General features: G+C 34.0%; 1 protein-coding gene across 1 annotated transcript in view; it reads left to right on the forward strand.

Moving 5' to 3' along the window:
• The window catches only part of ROBO2 (roundabout guidance receptor 2), a gene marked incomplete at its 3' end in the record, with an annotated part of 583090 nt that overhangs the window by 532034 nt on the left and 35127 nt on the right, over positions 1-15929 (forward strand). The window contains exons 20-23 of the mRNA XM_080696485.1: positions 556-683; positions 6323-6604; positions 7000-7125; positions 13666-13822. Of these exons, the coding sequence (XP_080552611.1) occupies positions 556-683; positions 6323-6604; positions 7000-7125; positions 13666-13822 (693 nt within the window). The remainder of the gene's footprint in view (positions 1-555; positions 684-6322; positions 6605-6999; positions 7126-13665; positions 13823-15929) is intronic.

The following is a 15929-nucleotide window of genomic DNA, read 5'->3' on the forward strand; positions in this document are numbered from 1 at the left end:
ATATCTCCCCGATATTTTACAATTTAGAGAACTTAGAAAGATGTTATTGATGAAACAGTGTAAATACTGTTCATCAATTTCCTCAAGTTCTCTGCCTCTAAACCAAACATGAGTTCTCATAATAAGGGGTTGACAGCTTAGAGAAGATGCTCATGTGGGGATTGCAAGAACTGAGGACAGAATAGGCCAAAGTTTTAGAAATAGCTAACACCAAGCAGCCATTCTGAGCAATTTTTCCCTTGAGGTGTCAATTTGTCATCAAACCTCCTTTTGAGATGCTACTATGTTACCAATTCCCACCAGATTCAGGGCAGATAACTGAATTCATTTGGATGTGGGCAGAATCCCAAGTAGATTCTGCTTCTATTGAAGGCATCAATCTATATATAGCCTTAATAAACTGCTGAAGTTGCTTAATTCTTAAGAGCTTATACCTTTTAATTTTAAGTCAATTAAAAATCTTCTTAAATTTTTTAACCCTTTTAGTACATAAGATAGGTGTCAAAATCTAGCTCTGAGCTGCATAAACTGATTTCCTTTTCATTTTTGGTCTAGCCGTCCAGGTCTTCTAAATGCCAGTGACCCCAATTATCCATGGCTTGCCGATTCTTGGCCAGCTACCAGCTTGCCTGTAAACAATAGCAATAGTGGCACAAATGAAATCGGAAATTTTGGGCGTGGAGGTATGTTGTAATTTTCAAAGTAATGTTATTTGTTTTCTGTTGCTTTTTTCTAGATTAAAAAGATCCATAGAAAGCATTTTTGCTAAGTATTTTAATATAAAACTAGTGTGTCTACACTATCTTAAATAAAACCAAAGTCTTAACAAAGCCATTACTAACCTAGAAGATAAATATCCATAATATTGTTTTACAGAAATATTACTACAAGATTACTAAAACAAAAAATTTCACTGCTAACTGAGGTTTATGATTTTGTACCACATGCTGTATTTCTCTAAATCTCATTCAACATATATTTCTTGAGCATTTTCGGTGTACTTGGCCATAATGCAGTCATTAAGAATATAATATTGGCATAAAAATGATGGTCTTTATCATTATATGTCATGTAAGGAGTAGATGAGTAAATAGGACCACATGATCAGAATTTGTGTAGTTTCACAATTGATCATTGGTATTTCAAATGATAGTTGAAATAGTGCTAAGTTCAGACATTGTATCACCTCCAAAATTTGATGCTATAATCTTCTCCATAGGTTTTTATAAAGACAGATAAATGATTCTACTATAAATAACTACCATTTCTCTCTTTTCATCTAGTCAACTAGAGAGATAAGTTTAGAAAAATATGCGAAAAATAGAGGTCTTAGTGTTTGGATTAGCAAATATACGTTACGTTTCCTCCTGGTAGAAGACTATGCATACCATCCATGGACTTAACCTGCATGGCAAACCTGCCTCTTTAGAATAAGAAAACTTCATGAAGGGAGTTTGTTTCAGCTGATGTCTCTGAAAGAGGAATAGGAATTAGGTAACACTATGAGAAAAGTGGTGAGAGGAAATTAGTATGTATTTAAAAACTAGAAATAAGAGAGACATTGACCTGCTTGATAAATAAATGCAGGCCTGAGAATGTAGTTCAGTGGTAGAGTGCTCAACAAGCATGTGTGAGTCCCTGAATTTGATTCTCAGTGGTTTGAAAAAAAGAAATAAACTTCGTAATGATTTGAGTATAAGGTACAAGGCACCAGAAGAGGAAGGAAGGAAGGAAGGAAGGAAGGAAGGAAGGAAGGAAGGAAAGAAGGAAGGGAAGGACAGACACAGGGGCCGAGTGTGGTGGTACATGCACGTAATCCCAGTATTAGGAAGACTGAAACAGGAGGATCACTGGTTTGAAGCCAGCACACAGTAACTTAGAAAAAATCTCTTTCAAAAAGAAGGAAGGAAGGATGGAAGGAAGGAAGGAAGGAAGGAAGGAAGGAAGGAAGGAAGGAAGGAGAGAGAAAGAAGGAAGGAAAGAAAGAAAGAAAGGAAGAAAGAAAGAAGAGAGAAAGAAAGAGGAATAGGGTATAGCTAAGAGTTAGAATGCCCTATATTCATTCTTTGGTACCAAAACAAAACAATAAACACAAAAAGCTCATAGAGTGTGATAGATAATACAAGATGTACTAAGCTTTATAAAGGAGTGAAACATTGTTTGAAGAGTAATTGGAAGCCATTGGTAGATTTTTTTTTTTTTCTTTTTGGTGGTACTGGGAATGGAACCCTGAGGCCTTCTACCTCTGGGCTACACTCCCAGACCTATTTTATATTTTATTTGGAAACAAGGTCTCTTAAGCCAGCTGAGGCTGGCTTTGAACCTGCACAATCCTCCTGTCTCAGCCTCCCAAGCGCAGGGATTACAAGCGTGTTCCACCACGCCCAGGCATTGGTGGATTTTTAAAAGAAGAGTACTGAGATCCATGCACTGAGTTGTCATCTGCTGTCTGCTGAGTAGAGAAAGGATTACAGGTGGAGTGGAAAAAATGGTGTGATGAATTTCCTAATTTTTATAGCAAATTTGGATGAATTCACTGGAATATTTCTATACTTCTAGAGTTAATTTGGATGACACAGGGCTGTGTTAAACTAGTCTTAGTCTACTAAAATGATTATACATTTATGAATGAATAATCATGTTGGCATAGAAGAATCATGGATACTGGCATTTTCTCTTTAGTAATAGAATATCAATGTGTTTGAATAAGACAGGATTTAAAAAAAATTGAATTATAAACTATTCCACAAGTCTTTGTTCTCTTAATAATAACTGTAAGGGGAACTCTTCTTCCTCTTCTCCAAATAAAATATAAACGATAACTATCTATAAGTCATAGATGCATAATGAGATTTATATGGATGATTAAAAGTAGGTTTCACACAATGTTTATCATACAATCCATGCCCAAGAGGCTTCAGTAGATTAAATGAAAGTATACATAACAAGTTGTATGATTTCAATTTTGTGCTTATTCTCTGTAAGCCAGCACACTACATTTACTATAATCAATAATCCAGAGACTGAGGTATTGTATATCTCCTTTAGGCAACCAGACTCTTAGAAATCATAGGTGGTTACTCCACCATGGGAAGTTTCTGTGTCTGAGCATTCCCTCACCAGGAAAGCAGAGTATCCTTTAGCCTTCTCTGTGCAGATTGATTTTGCTGAAGGAATTTAGATTCCAAATTTTTATCAATAAAGGAATAGCTAGCTACCTCTTTTACCTTTTATGTTTGTATTAGAACAATACAACATTTTATCTTGATATCAAGACACATATGCCAAAAGATGAACAAATTGTTCTATTTTTTAGCTTCTGTCAAGCTACATTAATATATAAGATAATTGGGTCCAATTTTACCCAAGGAAACATGTGTAGATTTGTAAGGTCTTTCTTCCATTTTCACCTTTTTTCATGTCATTAGATATTTCACAGATGAACATCAAAGTCAAGCAAAGACTTTTCAGGGTCGACTGTATCTCTTTTCAGTATTTACTGTATGCTAGAAATATTGTATGATTTTATGACATTTGCTTAGTTATGAAATAAATTGTTACATATTAAAAGTCAAGAAGCTAATGTTTATCAAGAAATTTCTCTCTCTCTCTCTCTCTCTCTCTCTCTCTCTCTCTCTCTCTCTCTCTTTTTTTCGTCTTTTTGGACTGGGGATCGAACCCAGGGCAGTGCACTCGCCAGGCAAGCGCTTTGCCTCTGAGCTACATCCCAGTCCTATCAAGAAATTTAATACATCTATGTAGAATGAAGGACTGAGAGATTTTAAAGCCTTTGTCTTTATTTATACTACTCTGTAGTCTTAATCTGGGTACACATAAAAGTCTATATAACCATATCGACTTAGAAGAATAATCATGAATATTGACATTTTTCTTTTAAGAATGGAATAACAATACATATTTGAATGTAACAAAACCAGTATCTTGAATAATAATATTACTAATTATCACACAATTCTCCATTTTATTAATAAAATCTATAAGAAATTCATTTAACCATTTCATCAACCAGTGCTTACTCTTTTTAAAATACCAGTTGAGGAATTATAGAAACAAAGACATACCTCCATGGGCACTTGTTCTCACGTATCTTAACATGCTGTGAAGAAGGCAATCTTTGATAATAATTGTATCAGGCAAAAATCTCCAAATAAATCCAGGATTACAAGTATAAACAAGGTGCTCAAGAGCTGAATCAATAATTCAAACTAAAGGGAAGTAGATGTGTTTGATGGGGGCTGGTGGGAAATAGAAAATGGAAAGTCGTGCCTAAAGATGGCAGCAGCTATTCAGATCCAGCCTGTTGGAAGAAAGTCTAGCACAGAGTTCCAAACCATTTGATATTATAGGATTCTTCTCCACTTATATTCATGTATAATCTTCCAATATTTCAATGTTAGATATAATTCAATTTAGTTTTGAAAATGTGGGAGTGATCAAATAATATTTGAAGACAATATTCAGCCCAAAAATCAATATAGAAGCACTTAGACTGGAAGGCTGACTATAATTTTATCTAGCAGAAAGAGGGAGAGAGATCCTATTTCTAGAGCCATATCTTTAGTTATTGTAGAATAATATTATGTAGAATTAGATTCTTGGACAACTTTTTTTCATTTTTTATCATTTGAGTGCAAAACCATTTCAAAAACTTGCAGGTGTAGGGCACAGAATCTAAAAGTAAAGCTTTTGGAGAATCTTAGGTTCAAAATATATGGTCCGTGGCAGAGATATAGTTCTATTCAAATAATTATCAACAAAGAAAGAGAGGATGTAGGGAAGAGGAGAAATGAGTCTATAAACTTATACAAGAGAAGGATATTTTCACCCATTTTGATATCTTACTAATATTCAAAGTTTTTTACAATAAAATAATTGAACTGAGAAAGAAATATGCTTGTTTAACATCAAATTTTATATTAGTATATATCTGAAAGCAAGAAGAACAAGAAAGTAGTTGTAAAATTCTGAAATCCAAAAAAATTACACTTGCTTATGCAACCAAGTAAAAGTTTAGAAGTTTACATATGTCTAATAATCTTATTGATATGCATTTAGAATATTTTAATAAGGTACATATATACTATATACTTATTGTAAAATAAGTTGATATTCTAGACCTCAAAACCTTCACAGTACAAAATATATTTTAAATGTCTTCTTACTGTTGCTAAAGAAAATAATTTTTAGCTTATGTAAAATGTAAAAACAAAAACGAACACTTTTAGAAGAATCTTTTTTTCAAGTATAATGAGTACCATCAGATGTGAAAGTCTTAAGGCAGTTGAAATTGGCTATAATGAAGAGATCAAGTTATTTGATGACCTCAAGTCCCTTGAAATGAGGTTTTCAGATCATACATTTTTAAAGAAATGTATTATAATTAGATTTATTTTAACTCTATACAATTAAAACCAGTTCCAGTGATTTCTGTTTTAGATTCATTTAGTATCTTTCTTCTGAAAAGGGAAAAGAGCTCAGGAGAGAAGTGGCAGATCTGAATTATAAAGTATCATGTAAAGATAATTCAGCATACCAAAATGATAAATGGTCTGATTGATATTCAGCGTTGTTCCTGAAGTTTAATTTTACTCTTGCTGTATTACAACCTGAAACTATAATTCTCCACTTCCAAGAGTTGATAGCATAAATTAAACTCACTGATCATTGAGGTTGCTTTTTCTATGGTTAAATCGTGCTATATTATGAAAATGACTTATTCATGAAAGTTTTCTTTTGTTATAAAAAAGAACACATTTTCTACCCTCAGTTTTCTCCATTTCTCAAGCTATGATATCAAATCATATAAATGACAAGTTAGAACTCAGAAAAATGTATTTCCGAGTCAGAATGGCATAGTTTTGAAAATTTTTACAACTATTCAGCAGTTGCTTTCTATGTCTTTTGGCACAAAGTAGAAAGAGATATTTGCATCCAAGATTTGTAGATTCCCTTCTATCATTGCTGGTGTAACTAACAGTTTCCTAGGTTCAAAAACACAGTGAACAACTGAAAGCATTTTTCAGTAGTGAAATATCCCAAACTTTTCATTCATGGCTGAAGAAAATAGGGGAAGGGGCGTGTTAAGCAGTGGGATGTGAAGGACAAGCAGTAGGCCTGCCTGTCACTGAGGTTGATAGCTTGGCGATGGTTGTACATCATCTACCCTTCATTGGCTCATGAAGCCCATCTCAGCTGAAATGCAAACGTGTGGCATGACACATTTATTTTTCATCTTGAATCCTGATAGTTTTGGGCTTCCTGTGCATCATTAAATTGTTTCATTTCCCTATGTTCATCACAGATGTGCTTCCACCAGTTCCAGGCCAAGGGGATAAAACAGCAACGATGCTTTCAGATGGAGCCATTTATAGCAGCATTGACTTCACTACCAAAACAACATACAACAGCTCCAGCCAGATAACACAGGCTACCCCATATGCCACAACACAGATCTTGCATTCCAATAGCATTCATGAATTGGCTGTTGATCTGCCTGATCCACAGTGGAAAAGCTCAATTCAGCAAAAAACAGATCTGATGGGATTTGGTTATTCTCTACCTGAACAAAACAAAGGTAACAATGGTGAGTCAGAATCTTATATGTTGAGAAGTTAATTTCATATCATTTGTGCATGAGATAGAAATTAGTATTTGTTGTTCAATTAAGAGATTCATTATCAGGTTACTATCTAAACTAAAAAATATACTGGCATGTATTGAGTACCTTGAACAATCCCTACCACCACCACCAGTGCCTCCACCACCGCACACCAACACCAATCGGTTTCATCCTGTTAACTCTTTTTCAATAGAGTGGTCAGCAATCCATTCTTTACTTTCATTAGGACAGGCTAGATAAAACATTCCTTCACTCTCCCATGACATCTGCTTCTGAGTTGCTAACTGCATGTTCTGCATGGGCTTGTGCTGTGAACTAATCACATGATGCCACTATGACCTCTGCCCTTTAACCCTTAGCCTTACTTTACATCCCTGACTACCGATTGGCTGAGGGATTGTCTAATAGAATGCCACACAACCAGTCACAGGATTTCAGCACCACCAGCTCTCACAACAGCTCAGAGAGGAGTGGCAGTCTCTCAGGTTGGTCTTATCACAGTAAGAAGAAATATTTGTTTGTCACCAGCATATGACCTGTGTTCCTAACAACCAGTGAAGAAATATTGGATCACAACTCACCCTCAGGCATTTTATCTTTCAAATGACATTAATAGTTGATTCTAATGAAATCCTGCTTTGATAGGGGGAAGAGGAGGAATAAAAATCACTGTTGCCCTTTATGCAGTAACCGTACAATGATGTATTTAGAGAAAAGTAATGCTATTTAGCTAAATACTATTCATTTAAGAGCAGATAAAGTTTTCTCTGCCTTGCACCCTATTTATCAATCAAGAGAAATTTATAATAAAAAGATCATGTATGGATCTCAATTCCATGTCAATGTATTTAACTAACATGAAAATGATCTTGGAGACTTTTTATATTGGAATTCCAGTGATATAATTTTCTATTTTTGGATGATCTTTCAAAATATTTTGTAATAGGATTTATTGTCTATTGAATGATATACTGTGCTAAGTATGAATGTCAGTATGGGGAATTATTATTAACATTTAATTTGCAAAATTCAACACACATGCAGACTTTTATATGGATTAGTTTCATTCCATAAATTTTAATATATATTAAATTATTATATATATAAATTATATATATATGATAAATATCAGCAGAAACAACATTATATAATTTTGGCATTATATAGTGAATGTAGGGAAAAACATGTTATCGTACAAAATATATTCCTATTATAATGAACATCAGTGTATAGCGTTCTGTCCTGAGCATCTTCCTCTGTAAAATCACATCATATTAGTCAGATTTTAACTGCCAACACTACACTGTATGATTGACAGCATTATTGGCATATTTCTCATTTATTTCATGGTCCTAGTTACTTAATATGCTTATATTAATTTAGTATTATTTGTTTATATAAACATTTTTGTTTTGTTTTCAAAATTACTTGTTAATTGTAAAGGATTATGGTGTGCTATGATGGGTCACAGGCTACCAGGCATCGATGCCATAAAGAGTTAACTTTTTTGCATCATTAGTATTACATTTACTAAATTACTTTTCCTCAGGAGATGAAATCCTCTCAGACTGAAAATGTTAATGTTCTCTCTCCCCTCCAAAATGAGTCATTTGCTCGTCTTGCCTATTGGTAGGATCAGGTACATTATAGAATCCAGAAAATTTTAAACATCTGTTATGAATTTAAACTGGCTTAATAATATAAGCGAACTTTTGGAATGCCCTTATATGTCATTTATGCTGCCATTTATCTATAATTAGACTCACAATTGTTCTGAATAATTAAAAAGTAATTTTTCCAGAGCTTCCTTTTCATTACATTAAACACATGTAAGGAACAAGCAATATATAATCTACATACTATAAGCCATGGATTCCATGAGACCCATAAAACTTTCATTAAATATTCTGTATAGATTGATTGCCACCAAATTTCAAAAGTTACCTTGTGATTAATTGTAAGCAGAACATGATTCACAATGGTGCTTGCTGCCTTTTTGAATCCATTAGTATCTTGAGTGACATTTATATATATCTAGGAATTATATTAACTACTTCATCTACATTTGAATACAAAATTACTTAAATTGGTGATAGAAAGCGTTTTTAGTAGGTGAGATTGAAGTGATTATTCTTTTTTGAGTTTTATCAAATTGAGTATAATATTGCAGTTTTGTTTTATGCTTATAGTTGTAGATATATATCTTAAGGCTCAAATTTATATCAAATTTTATGCTAGCTAATAATATTATAGGACTTTTAAAATTTTTGATCATTGAAGTGATCAATTTAAAATAATCACAATGATAAAAATTAGACGTTTCTGAATTGAATAAGCTTCTTACTCTTTTTTAAATACTTTTATAATTTATTCAGTGTATAAATAACTACAGAGGAGTCTGTTAAAAATTCTGCCACTAAAAATATAAAAGAAAATTCACATGTTTTAAAGTAATATCTGAAATCATAAGTATAGATAGATTATAACATATATATGTAAGAATAGCTAAATCCTTCTGTGTGTGTGTGTGTGTGTGTGTGTGTGTGTGTGTGTGTGTGTGTTTCAGAGAAATAGAGAGAGAAATAGAGAGAGAGAAATAGAGAGAGACAGAGATTGACTGGGAATTAAACCCAGAGACCTTTTAACCTCTGAGCTATATCTCCAGCCATATTTCACTTTTATTTTAAAACAATATCCCACTATATTGCTAAAAGTCTTGTTAAGTTTCTCAGGCTGCAATCCTTCTGTCTCAGATTCCCAAGTCCTGGGACTTCAAAAGTGTGCCACCACCTTGCTATTTAAATCTTTTAGTATATCTTTTCTTTTTATCCTATATATTAAGCAGGGAGTGGTGGTGCATGTTTATAATCCCAATACATGGGAAGCTGAGACAGAAGGATCACAGGTTCCTGTCCCACCTCAGCTACTTAGTGAGGCCCTCTACAACTTAGTGAGTCCCTGTTTCAAAATAAAGAATTAAACAAAAATGGGGATCGGGATGTAGCTCAGTGGTGGAATGCCCCTGGGTTTAATCCCCAGGGCCACACCCCCCAAAAAAATCAATGTTTTTGAGTTCCCACTTCTCCACATTCTCGCCAACATCTGTTGTTGTTTGTGTTTTGAATGATTGCCATTCTAGTTGGAGTTAGGTGAAATCTCAGAGTAGTTTTGATTTGCATCTCTCTGATTGCCAGTGATATTAAACATTTTTTCATGCATTTATTGGTCATTTGAATTTCTTCTTTCATGAAGTGTCTATTTAATCTGCTTGCCCATTTTTTATTGAGTTGTTTTCTTAGTGCTGAGTTTCTTGAGTTCTCTGTATATTCAAGATATTAGTCCTCTATCAGAGGAGTAGGTGGCAAAAGTCTTCTCCCATTTTGTTGACTCTCCATTGAGCTTTTTGACTGTTTCCTTTGCTGAACAGAAGCTCTTCAGTTTCATATAATCCCATATACTGATTCACCTTTTAGTTTCTTGTGCCTTTGGAGTCTTGTTGAGAAAGGTTTTATCTGTGCCTATGTGTTGCACTATTGGAACTATGCCCTCTTCAAGGAGCCTCAAGGTCTCTAGTCTAATTTCCAAGCCTTTGATCCATGTTGAACTGACTCTTGTGCAGGCTGAGAAAGTAAGATTTAATTCCATTTTTCTGCATATGGTTAACCAGTTTTGCCAACACCATTTGTTGAACAGACAATCTTTCTTCCAGTGTATGTTTTTAGCACCTTTGTCAAAAATAAATTGGCTCTAAGTGTATGAATTTGTTTCTGAGTCTTCTATTCTGCTCCATTGGTCTATGTATCTGTTTTTTGTGTCAGTACCATGCTGTTTTTATTACAGTGGCTTTATAGTATAGTTTAAAGTCAGGTATTGTGAATCCTCCTGCATGGTTTTTGTTTATTAGAAGTACTTTGGCTATTCAGGGTTTTTTGTTGTTGTTCCAAATGAATTTAAGAACTGATATTTGCTATGTCTGTGAACAATTATCTTGGTAATTTAATGGGTATTGCATTGAATCTGTAGATCACTTTTGGAAGTATGGCCATTTTGATGATATTTATTTTACCTATTCATGAACATGGAAGATCTTTCCATCTTCTAAGGTCTTCTTTGATTTCTTTTTTCAATGTTTTATAATTTTCTTTGTAGAGGTATTTTACCTCCTCATTTAAGTTTATTCCTAAGTATTTTATTTTTTGTGTGAAATCCTGATGAGTTGTTCTTATGATTTTCTTCACATGGAAATCATTTATTAAGAATTAACAAACTCAAATATGTACATTTTGAGTTGAAGAGAGGAGTGTCAAATAAGTGTGCAAAGCATAAAAACATGCTTCCTAAAACATAATGCAGGCACTTCTGTTCACAAAACAATCAAGAGTTCTTTGGCTAAAAGTAACAGCAGCAGACTGTGGATCACTTCCCTTCACACTTCAAAGAGTGAAGTTCAGTGCTTCAGATTATGTCATGTACTTACCATGGTGCTCGTGGTGCACAGAGTCCTCCTTTTAATTTTTGGTTGAGGGAAGACAGGCATGCTGATTAATAACCCTACCCAAAATTTCCATAATGAGAAAATGGCTAGTTCTTCAAAAGAGAGGGAAGTGAATATTGGTTGAAAAGCCCTCCAAAATTCTTATGAGCATTGATTGTACCAAAACACTATTTATTTATTTATTTATTATTTATTTATTTATTTTTTGCGGATTTGGGAATGGAACCCAAGGACATTTGACCTCGGAGCTACACTCCCTGCCCTAGTTTTTATTCTTTATTTTGAAACAGGGTCTCACTGAGTTGCAGAGGGCCTCACTAAGTAGCTGAAGCTGTCCACGAAATGTGATCCATCTGGTCTCAGCCTCCCGAATGCTGGGATTACAAGCGTGCGCCACCATGCTAGGCTCCAAAACACTATTTTTAAGTCTGCTGTTTGGAACAATAACAATGTATAGTTTTCTTTAACTTAAATAAGTACTTCAACAGTTTGGTTTAGAGCTCGAGAAGTAGTAGTTTTGGGAAAGCCTGCTGCATAGTGAATCTTTATTTTTATCTTAACATATTGATAGGGACAACGTAACATTCAGAAGTTCAGTTATTCATCTATAAGATGGAGTCATAAGAACATCGATATTTCTGTCACTCATTTCTGAGGGTTAAGAAGGGACCAGATAGCATTTCTAAATCTTTGCTGTAGAATATGGAAAGGATTGTACACTTATAAAAACAAAGGCGTAAAGCAGATACAACTAGGGGGAAATCTAGGAAGGACAAGTTGTTCAATTCATTCCCCCTTCGGTCACTGAAATATAGTATTGATATTTGAAAAAAGATAAGGTACTCAGTGTTTGATGAGATAAAGGAATGATTACATTTTATCTATCTTAAAAAGAAAAATGACAGGCTTATATTCAAGCAAGCTTATTATTCTTTTTCTGAAGGTCAGGCCATTTCTGGGATGCTCACTGGGCTTGGAAAGTTGGAGTAGCGAGGACTTTAAAAAAAAAAAAACAATAGAAGCTGGGCTTGCTGTAAGAGAGAGGAAATACAAGAAAAACAATGCGTTCATTGAGCATTGAGTATATTCTGAGCACTTCATACGCATTATGTCTCACTGTACTCCAAAGAATAGTACCTTAATATTTGTTTTATATGTGTGTGCAAATTAAGGCCAGACCCACTAATGAGGAGTCTTTGTACCTCGCAATCAACCCCTTCCATTCTGAGTGGAAGGCAGCTGCTCTCCTTCCTAACACCTTTCATCCTATCAGATATAAAAAGTGAAAAGAAAGGCGGAGTACTTTGTTTCAGGATTTTTTCCCCCCAAATGTATATGTCTGCTCTGCAGAAAACAGATATAGCACCTATAATTGGAAATACTATACATGTAAGTTTTAACACTTTCTGGAATTCAAATATATTCTCATTCAGTTACATGATCTGGTTGAGTAGTTGGTTAGACGTTTAGTGAGATCTATATGACTAGATAGGCCGGCTACACATATATCATGCTCAAAACACTTAGTTCACCAAGATGTAAGGCCAGGAAGCAAAGCCACTTTGTACACATATAGTTGTAGGCCAAGGGGGAAGTCATGGGATTTACTTAGGTCTTCTTGGGACATTATTGCTATTTTACTCAAAAAGTGCATATTCCTGCAGCTAACGGAGGCTCATTTGTTATCAAGTTTTAGTTGGTTTTGAAAGAGTAAACAGTATAATGCTATACAAAGAGTATTTTATTTTTATCCTCCATTATGCTCCATGTAATCTCAGATTTGGCTCATACTCTGCTACCTGACTTTCTGCTCGTATTTGTGCATGAGTTCATTCTATTAAACATTGTACTAAAAGTGATGACTGTATTTCCATTAATTTCCCCTCCTTTTGGAATTTTATGAAACATGATGCTTAAAAGAAACAAAGCCGGGAACTATTCTCACTGTGCAAAAGTAATCGTGCCATTCATTAGTCAAAAAGCCTAGGAAATGGATCATTGTGAGAGATTTGCAGGTATTCTCCAGATTGTCCTTGATTGATTTTGATCAGTGGCTTTTGAGAGGAAAATGTTACTCTCCTGGATTAATTAAATTGAATAAATTCTAATGGAAAAGTTTAGCCTGCATCCTCAGACAGTGCATTTTCCACTGAGAGAGATTATGCAAAAGAGCATTTTAAATGCACTAAAATCTGACATTTAAAAGAATTTGTTATGGACCATTATTTTGTCTAACAATGAAAATGTGGAGGCAGCAGACGTGAATAAATCAATAGATGTTCTTTTGATACAGCTGCCACTTTGGGGGGATATTCAGCTCTCCAGTTAATGCAATGGGAAAGAAACAATATCATTTTGAGTGATATGTAAAACTGTTTTTCTGATCATATTGTTTCATTGTTTACATCTTTTTACCACCCCTAACATTCTGATTCAGGTGTTTTGCAAACATAAATGCATCTTTTCCATTTGATACTCTCTGTCTCCTCTGATATTTGGCATCTCTGAATAAATACATTATTACTTTCAGGTGGGAAAGGTGGAAAAAAGAAGAAAAATAAAAACTCTTCGAAACAGCAGAAAAACAATGGATCGACCTGGGCCAATGTCCCTCTACCTCCTCCCCCAGCCCAGCCCCTTCCCGGCACAGAGCTGGAGCATTATGCAGCGGAACAGCAAGAGAATGGGTAAAAATAATCTATACCAATAACATGGCCAGGGCTGCATTCCCCTCTCTGTTCAGCTTGGCCCTGTGTTCTGTTGTTTATTCCCTTCTTACCCTGTTTCTTCCATTTCTTCTCCATTTTACTGTTTGCACTGTCTATATATTTTTAGCTGATAAATACAAAACAGCACAGATTGAGGGCTGAGAATCCTTGGGCCCTGAAGTGCTTGAGATTGTCTGCAATCATGATAATGTGGCCTCCATTTATAATATTGCTTGTTAGTTTGAAAGCAAGTACCCACAGCTCTGTGAACTAAAGAGCCACTCCTGAGAAGGGCTGAAAAGGGAATTAAAATAACCTTCTTCATCATCCCTCGCAGTTCTCTAATGACTTGATGTCTGCCCATAGCAGGGCGCCACGGTAGAGCGCCATCACAATGGGATAATTGTAGGGACCTGGCCAGTGGGTAGAACTTTAATCATCAGCACTGATGGGAATTTAGGGGCAGGAACAATAAAAGAGGTTCAAGCCAATGCACACTCTGTAACGAAACCTTTTTAAGATAGAAAATTTCCTTTGAGGGCCTTTAAATGTGACCAGTTTCCTTATTATTTCCCAAACATCTCACAAGTTTGTTTCCTGTGCTAGCTTAAGTGTTAATTGATTTTGAACACAAAGACACAGATAATTTTTACCCTTCCCCCAGAAAAGGTCAGAAGAAACCTAGTTTTTTCTATACTGATAACTCTAAATTTGATGTCTTCTTTATCATTTCTAGGTCACTGTTTATTTTAACTTGGTTTTTAAGTAACCTAACAATAAAGGCAGTTTTTCTTTCAAAAGAATTGACTATCTAGATATACTTATGTATTTATATATCTCAGTTTATTCAATTCATGGTTATAAATTTTGTTTTGGTCAAAATAAGTATTATAAATATGGGCTTATAAGTGTTTTATCTTCTTTTCTTTTTATATTATTGCTCTCGTTGAGGTCTCTAGAATACTTTTCCTAACTATGTCTTTTCACATCAGAGCATTTACTTTTTTCCAAAGATATCACATTTGCCTTTACTTTTATAGTTAGATATAAATATATGCACATAGTACACACACACATACACACATATGTGTGTGTGCTGTATATATGCAGTATACACATAACATTTTTCTCTATGTCTGTTCCTCCAATGAAATTTGTTTGTTATTTGAGGTTGTGGTTACCCATATATAAGTATATTATCATTATTTTACTTTTTTAAAATATTCACATTGCAAATAGGCAGCTAAGAGCACACCCATTTTTTAACTTAAAATATTTCAAATCCTGCATTTGACTTTAATTTATATCAAGATATAAATGTGTCAGTTGCTGATGAATCCTGAGCAAAGTTGAAAGCTCAAATGTAATTTCCACAAGAACAGATTATAATTCAGGATTTAGTAATCTGCATTTTGAAGTCTGTAGTCACATAGTAGGGAAATGAAACTTGTAAATTGAACAGGAAGAAAGTAGTGCTGTTTAAAATTAATAAGCTTAAAATCTTAGACTCAGGCCACATAAAAATTTGAGCATTTGGGAATTTTATTTTTCCACTTGAATCTACTTAAAATATTCATAAAACATAATAATGCCTATTTATCCTAAAAATAAAATAAATTCAAAGTAAGAACTAACCTTATCATTCTATTTTGTATTCCAGTAGTAGAATTGGAGATATCAATTTGATGATGAAATACTATATGTTAATGAAGTTATCTATTAACAATTTTTTAGCATTTTTAGATATAAAACATTAAATTATTTCTAAAAATTTTAAGTTATTTAATATTCATCTAAAATACATGATATCAATGTCCCACTTTAATGATTTTTAAAATATATATTTGAATTTTTTAAATAGGTAAAATATATTTTGGCTGTATTCATATATATGCATATGTATATGTGTGTGTGTGTGTGTGTGTGTGTGTGTGTGTGTTCAAAGTCTTTATGAAATCTTTTTGAGTTCTTATTTACCTTTGAAACTGGATATGCTTCAACTAATTATCATTTTCTAGTACAATTATATAAGTTCACCCAAAATAGTAGCTAGATCATAAGAAGTCAATAGTCCTGGTGGCACAGT

Source organism: Muscardinus avellanarius (assembly GCF_963383645.1).
Source record: "Muscardinus avellanarius genome assembly, chromosome: 5".
NCBI classification, from domain to species: Eukaryota; Metazoa; Chordata; class Mammalia; order Rodentia; family Gliridae; genus Muscardinus; species Muscardinus avellanarius.